Source organism: Orycteropus afer, unplaced genomic scaffold (assembly GCF_000298275.1).
Source record: "Orycteropus afer afer isolate SDZICR_OR568_19922 unplaced genomic scaffold, OryAfe1.0 scaffold00402, whole genome shotgun sequence".
Lineage (NCBI taxonomy): Eukaryota > Metazoa > Chordata > Mammalia > Tubulidentata > Orycteropodidae > Orycteropus > Orycteropus afer.
In genome coordinates, this window is record NW_006921989.1 from 2,271,965 (window position 1) to 2,279,335 (window position 7,371).

At 60.6% G+C, this 7,371-nt stretch overlaps 1 protein-coding gene across 1 annotated transcript in view; it reads left to right on the forward strand.

Annotated features, from left to right (window-relative positions):
• PRKCSH (protein kinase C substrate 80K-H) overlaps positions 1 to 6,428 on the forward strand; it is a 14,308-nt gene extending 7,880 nt beyond the window's left edge. Inside the window, 10 exon segments of the mRNA XM_042782647.1 lie at positions 2,041 to 2,125; positions 3,125 to 3,203; positions 3,971 to 4,057; positions 4,362 to 4,604; positions 4,677 to 4,773; positions 5,319 to 5,388; positions 5,619 to 5,708; positions 5,952 to 6,026; positions 6,107 to 6,206; positions 6,282 to 6,428. Coding sequence (XP_042638581.1) covers positions 2,041 to 2,125; positions 3,125 to 3,203; positions 3,971 to 4,057; positions 4,362 to 4,604; positions 4,677 to 4,773; positions 5,319 to 5,388; positions 5,619 to 5,708; positions 5,952 to 6,026; positions 6,107 to 6,206; positions 6,282 to 6,428 — 1,073 coding nt within the window.
• Positions 6,429 to 7,371: the final 943 nt, after the last annotated feature.

Here is a 7,371-nt window from a genome sequence, read left to right on the forward strand (position 1 = left end):
CAAGACAGACCAAGCACCTGCCTGCACAGGGAGAGAGTGAGCCAGACAGGAACAGGTGCAAGGGCCTGCTACTGTCTATATTTTTGATCATAACCATTTGAGTGAGGGGGCAGGTGGTACAGGTGCTCGGCTTCCTTTTAACAGCTGTGTAGTATTCCATTCTCTGGTTCTAGCAGAATCGATTTTTCCATCAGGTTGTTGGTGTTTTTCTTTGATGTCTGTAAGAGTTTGTGATACATTAAGGGGTTAGCCTTTGTGATTCAAGTTGCAAATGTCTTCTATTTTACCATTTGTCTTTGGTGCTTGGTCCTTTGGTGCTTTTTTCCCAGACCATTTTTTTAGGCATTGAATCCACAAACCTTTTCTTTGACTGCTCCTTTCCCATCGTTTCTTGCTCCCACAAGCATGCTTTCTTTTAATGGGGCTCTGGTGGGGCAGTGGTTAAAGCATTGGGCTACTAACCAAAAGGTCAGCAGTTTGAACCCACCAGCTGCTCTGTGGGAGAAAGATGAGGCAGTCTGTTTCAGTAAAGGTTTATAGCCTTAGAAACCCTATGGGGCGGTTCTGTTCTGTCCTATAGGGTAGCTAGGATTTGGAGTTGACTCAATGGCAGTAGGTTTTGGTTTAAGCATCCTTTCACGTGTACTTCGGCAAACTCATGCCTGGTTTCCAGTGGACACGTTCTCAGTGTGGTAGTGCTGAGTCATAGGGCAAGGCATGATGTCTTGAACCAGATTCCCAAAGGGTGGCAGGATGAGCATGGGCCCTGGGGGCAGATGGCTTGGCTTTGGCCTCTGACTATGCTGCTCACTGGCTGGGTGACCATGCACAAATCCCTTCTCCCACCAAGCCTTAGTCCTCTTGTCTGTGAGAGGACTATGGGCAGCTGGGTCTGCTAGGGCATTGCCCAGGTAAGACATGGCTCTACTAGGGCTCAGGGCATGCTGGTGTCCTTAACAGGATGTGGGCTGAGCCAAGGCCTGGTAAACAATACAAGCTTAATAATTGCAGCCTTCCGCGTGCCCTGCTAGGTGGGCATGGGGAGTGCAGAGAGGGACCATCGGGGCAGAATGTCTCTAGTGAGTGTGGTCATGGCCCTGCACCCATTGGCCTCTTCTGGGAGCTCTCTGGGTACCCAGTGGCTGCCTTCCCTTCTGAGTCATTCCCCCAGGGGCCTCCACAGTCACCCTTACCTGATCTCCCCGTGTCACATGTCACCCATCTTCCCTTGCTGCTCCCTCCTCATCTGACTTCCTGGGGAGCAAGGTTGGATCAGGTGCTTGGACTTGGTCACCCAGTTTCATCAGGCCATGCAGGTGACAGCCAGCCTCACCAATGCATCACCCCCAGAGCTGACCTTCCCGCTGGCTCCAGTCATGCTGCTCCGTGGCCTTCCACTTGTTCAAATCAAACACCTCCCTCCCTCCTGCCTGCCCTCTCCCACCCCTAATCTGATCTATCCCCAAACCCCATCAGCGTCACATTCAGAATCTACCCAGAGGCTGGCCCTTCTTTCTGCCTGCTCAGCCCACACCCTGGGCCAGCCCCCGTCTGTTCCTGCTCTGACCTCCTGCTCCTGCCTTCGCCCCACAGTCTGCCTCCCCAGCAGCCTGCCTCTGGCCTGACCCTCTGCTCGCCATCCTGTGGATCCCGTTTCCTGGAAGCCTTCCCCCTCGCTCCCTCAGCTCCGGCCTCAGCGGGCTCCCGGCTCGTCCTCGTGTGGCCTGCACACCCCTGCTGCTCCCCCACAGTGCTCTTCCCATCCCCACACGGCTTCTCCCAGAAGCCCCTTCACCTGGCTCTCCTGACTCTGCTTCCACCTCTGCTTCCTGCTGTAGGGGTCTCCTGGCCCCTTCTCTCTCGGGTTCTTGACTGTCCTGCCCTGCTCCCTCCAGTGGGCAGGGATCTTTGTCTCTCTTGTCCTTGCTGTGTAGGGCCTGACACATGGTGAGTGCTCAGGGGGTGAGTGGTCCTCTGGGGTGCTGAGGTGCTGGGAGCTGGCAGCGGGGGCAGAGGCTAATGGGCTGGCCCCCTCCACAGAGCAGCAGGCTGCCTCTAAGGCCCAGCGGGAGCAGGAGCTGGCAGCCAGTGCCTTCCAGGAGCTGGACGATGACATGGACGGGATGTGAGTGTGCTCCCTGCCTCCCTGCCCACACCTGCGTCCCATCCTCCATCCCAGCCTTTAGAAACCAGCCAGAGCCCTCCCTGGGTCACCCACTAGCTCTGCCTTCTTGCTGGGGCCCTGCTGGACTCAAGGCCTCTGTACTCACTTGTGAGATGAGCCCAGACAGGAGGCACCTCGTCCCAGGATGCTGGGTGAACAGAGCAGGGAGCCTCGGGCCCAGGGCGTGGTGGCGGGGTTGTCTTACTTTTTCTAGCCTGCTCTATGGCCTGAACACTTTGGTGGGAGCCAGACTTGGGTTTGAATCTCAGCTGTGCCTCTGTCCTGGCCCAGTGATCTCAGGCAGAGGGCTCAGTTGGGATGCATTGATGGGAATGTGAGGGGACCTAGAGAGCCCAGCACAAGGCTCATCAGGCAGGAGATGGGGGGTGGGAGGGGCAGTTGGCCTTCAAGGGGACCAAAGGGGCGGAATGGGCAGGATAGGGCTGTTCCCTGGCTGGCAGTGGTGTGGGCGGGGAGCAGGATGCGGTGCCTGGGTCACTGGCCAGCGCAGTTAGCGTGGTAGTCTTGAGGGGCACAGGCCGGAAGGGCAACTTCCATGTGTTGGGTTCTGAGGGTAGAAGGAGGTGGAGCCTGGGTTGGTGAGGATAGAGGTCTGGGGGGATGGGGGACCCTGGTGGCTTCTAATCCCACTCCTTTCTTTGATCTCCTTGAGGGTTGTGGAGTCTGGGGTAGGAGGCAGGGAACTGGGTGGCTGGGGACCTGGTAAGGCCCCCAACCCCAGACCTCACCTCCTTTCTACTTTCTGTGCCCCTCCCTGGCCACCACCTCAAGGTCCTGAAACAGGACCTGGGAGGGGGCCCTAGCAAGGAGGGTGGGCGAACAGAGCATGGAGCCTCGGGCCCAGGGCGTGGTGGCGGGGTTGTGATTCCCATGGCCTGCTGGGTACGTGGCCAGGAGCCAAGGGGGCCTCACCCTCCCTGGCTGCATCCCCTCCCCCAGGGTCTCGGTGGCAGAATTGCAGACCCACCCGGAGCTGGATACGGATGGGGACGGGGCGCTATCAGAAGGGGAAGCCCAGGTACCCTCACTCTGGCCCTTGGCCTGGACGTCTCGAAAGGGTTGTCTCCAGGGTGACCCCAGGGCAGGGGGTGGGGGCAGGCTGGCTATGGGCTGCTCCCATGGAAAGCTCCCTGGTGGCTGCAGGCCAGGGGCTGCTGGGGTACCCAGCTGTGGCCGACATTGCCTGGCCACGCCTGAATGAGCCAGGATGACAGCCGCCCAGGACAGCTCCTCCCAGGCCTGTGGGCCCTGCGAGGGTCCTGGCGGGTGTTGCAGGGTTACAGCCAGGTTCCCCACACCTGCCCCCACCCCACATGCTCCCATTTGGTAGGTGCAACCCCCTCCCTGTCCTCATGAAAGAGCCTGTGGCTGGCTGACTGCCCCACTTCACTTCTGCTACCAGTCTGGACCCTCCTCAGTTTCTTGTTGTGGCTGGCCATCTCTCTGTCCATCCTTATCACTGCTGGGTCCCTCCCTGTCCCCTCTCAGCCTTGTCCTCAGAGGACCTTTCCTTCTCTGTTCTCCCCCCCACCCCGGGGCTCCCCCTCAAGGTCTCTGTTTCTGTCTCTCTCTGGCCACTGCTCCTTCTCTCTCTCAGGCCTGTGCCTTCTGGCCTCAGCCCCCTCGCCTGGCCTGGCTCGTCAGGAGGGGTCAAGGCCCAGTTGGGCAGCCTGGGGCACGGCTGTGCCTGGCACCACAGCCTGAGACACCCCCCTTAGTGGGCACCTAGAGTGGACAAGAGGGGACATGGAGGCCCCAATCCTGACACCACCCCCAACAACACAGGCACTCCTCGGAGGAGACTCGCAGACAGATGCTGCCGCCTTTTATGACCGTGTTTGGGCTGCCGTCAGGGACAAGTACCGGTCAGAGGTCAGTGAGGAGGGGCTAATGTGGGCCTTGCCTGCCCACTCCCAGCACCTCACAGAGGAGTCGCCTCTCAGCCTGGCACAGGGCCACCCTGGCCAGCCGGGCTACCCATGCCCCCTCTGGGGAGGTCCTCCATCCCCAGCTATCCATCCTTCCCCTCCCACCAGGCTCCTCAGAAGGGGTGGAGACACAGAGGCCTCCCCCTTAGGCAGTGGCGAGAGCTTAGACCCCAGACCCAGGAAGCTGGTGTAGGGGGTAGACTCCTGAGTCCATGGCATCTGCCCACTCACTCTCACTTGCCCACTAGGCACCACCCACCGACCTGCCGGCACCTACCACTGACCTGACGGAGCCCAAGGAGGAGCAGCCACTGCCAGTGCCTTCACCACCCTCAGAGGAGGAGGAGGAGGAGGAGGAGGAGGGAGAAGAGGCCGAGGAGGGGGAGGCGTAGGAGGAGGAGGAGGAGGAGGAGGGAGAAGAGGCCGAGGAGGAGGAGGAGGAGGAGGAAGAGGAAGAAGAAGAGCCTGAGGTGCAGGGAGAGCGGCCCAAGGTGTGTGGGGGCAATGGGGGCTGGCAGGGTTGATGGGTAGGGGTTACTTGCCTGACTCTTGCCATCCCCCAGGACACCCAGCCCCCACAGGTGCCACCCCAGCCGGCCAGCCCCACTGAGGAGGACAAGATGCCGCCCTATGACGAGCAGACGCAGGCCTTCATTGATGGTGAGGCTGGGCCTGGAGGAGGCCCTGCCTTCTCCAGTGGTGGTGGGGTGGGCTGAGCACTTCCTGCCGTGGCCCTGCTTTTCTTTTCCTAGCAGCCGCCACTCAGCTACCAGGGAGAACCTACACTTAGCCTCACCTTACCTGTCTCCACCCGCAGAGGTCCAAGACATAGGCCCCCCCCAGCCTCCCACAGACCTGGGTGGCAGAGCAAGCCTGGCGGCTGGGAGCATCCTGGAGAGGGTGTTTGGGGCCTAGGGGAGGCCTGCTCTGCCCAGCAGCCCAGGGACCCTCCTGCTTCCCCATGGGCTACAGCTTGTTTGTGCCACCCCTGGCAGGCAAGAAGCCAACTGGAGCCTTGGCCTTGTTCCCTGCAGAGCTCAGAGCCTCCTGCTGCCTGGGCATCAGGGTGGGGTCTGCCCCAGGCTGGCGAGGGCCCATAGGGCCTCCTGGGGCCCAGTCTTGCCAGAGCAGGCATGGGGAGGAGGCATGTATCTGCGACTCCTGTCCTTATGGCCATACCTTTGACTGCCCTATCCTTCTCCCAGCTGCCCAGGAGGCCCGCAGCAAATTTGAGGAGGCCGAGCAGTCCTTGAGGGACATGGAGGAGTCCATCAGGTACTGAGGGCCCCGAGTCGTGCCTGTTCCCCCGCCGGCCCCACAGCCCTGCTGCCAGGTTCCCTAGAGGAGGGAGTAATTGGGTGTAGCCGAGGTAACAGGAAGAGGCGGGTGGTGGCTCCTGTGGGAGGGTCCCTGGGTGAGAGCCAGGCTCCGGGTCTACTCCATGAGGCCCTGGGCCAAGCTCTGTCCACAGCCGCCCCTCACCTTATCCCGGCCTGTCCCTCTAGGAACTTGGAGCAGGAGATTTCCTTTGACTTTGGCCCCAGCGGGGAGTTTGCCTACCTCTACAGCCAGTGCTACGAGCTGACCACCAATGAGTGCGTGCTGGGGCCCTGCCATGCAAGAAACAGGGCCTCGGGGTGGGCCCTGGAGGTGGAGTGTGGGGCTGGGTAGGGCTGCTTTCCCCTGGAGGGGAAAGGGAGTGAGGGCCAGGGACTTGGTCGTTGGAGTGGACTTTGACAGGTTGTTGAGGCCAGTGGAAGTCTGAGTTCAAGGAGGGGCTAGCAGTAAGAAGGTTGGGGTTCCTGGGTCTCTCCACTTCTAGCCCTGTCCTTTGACAGGTACGTTTACCGGCTCTGCCCCTTCAAGCTTGTCTCACAGAAACCCAAACTCGGAGGCTCCCCTACCAGCCTTGGGTGAGTGGGAGTGGGCTGGGCTCCCTTCCCTGCACCCGCAGCTCCCACCCAGCAGGCCCTCAGCACCTTCCTCTCCACAGCACCTGGGGCTCGTGGGCCGGCCCTGACCATGACAAGTTCAGCGCCATGAAGTACGAGCAGGGGACAGGCTGTTGGCAGGGCCCCAATCGCTCCACCACTGTGAGTGCCTGACGGCTGGCGTGGGGGCGCCCAGACCCTGCCAAGCCCTCCTGAGACCGCCTTGCCCTGCCCCAGGTGAGGCTCCTGTGTGGGAAGGAGACAGTGGTGACTAGCACGACAGAGCCCAGCCGTTGTGAATACCTCATGGAGCTGATGACGCCGGCTGCTTGCCCCGAGCCGCCGCCGGAGCCGCCTGCCGATGGCGACCATGATGAGCTCTAGCTTGCTCTGAGTTGGTGTCCAGGTAGTGGATGGGGTTGGGTCTCGGCCTTGGCAGCTCTGCCTAGGAAGGTGCTGGACTGTGTGCCCTCCGTCTCTCTCAGCTCACGTGGTCTTTCTCCTGCTCCAGAACCTCAAGGTGTGACCTGGCCCCATCAAGCTGCCTGCCTGCCCTCAGTCTGTGGACCCCGGCTGCTCCCTCAGCCACCCTCTTCCTCCATGAGGGCAGGAACAGTATAAGGCTCTGTGCCCAGCTCTCGGGGGGTTGGGGTGTAGGGGGCAGAGCTGAGTCACACCCCAGGCCCCCGTGGCCTCCAGAGATGGAATGAAGGAGCCTGCCTTCCTCTGCCCCTCCACCCCCTCTGTGGGTCACCCCTGCCCCCCTGCCTGAGGTGTCTGCCTCCCTTTCCACTGGGGGAAGTGACTTGACCTGTGACCTGGGAACAATAAATGTGGATGCCCCAGTGCTGTGTCTCTGCCTTGCTGTGCTTGCATGAGAGATGGGGTAGGGGTGGGATGCCGGGGAAGGGGCCGCCTCTGGGTCCCCTAGTCAAGCCAGCACCACAGTTGGGGCCATATCAGACAAATGGACCTGGGTTTGAGTCTAGCTCTGCCACTTCTGTCTGGGTTCCCGTAGGGTCCAGCCTTTCCCCCTTCCTAAACCTCCCCTGGAGGGAGGTCAGTGGGCCCTCCCAGGCTTCAGAGGAGACCCAGGCCCGAAGGGACAGCAGCCTACTGGGGCCACACAGCAGTCCTGGCACTTCCCCACCACACAGCCCCACGCTCCAGTACACAGACACCCAAGGCTGTAAGATTCTGAACTTTTATTTTCTGGCATGAAAAGTACAAATAATTAAACAATTCCATGTAAAAGTCTGTTACCGTGGCCAGGCCTGTAATCCTGGTAATAAATAGTCTAAACGCAACGCAAAGTGTTCTTGTTGGG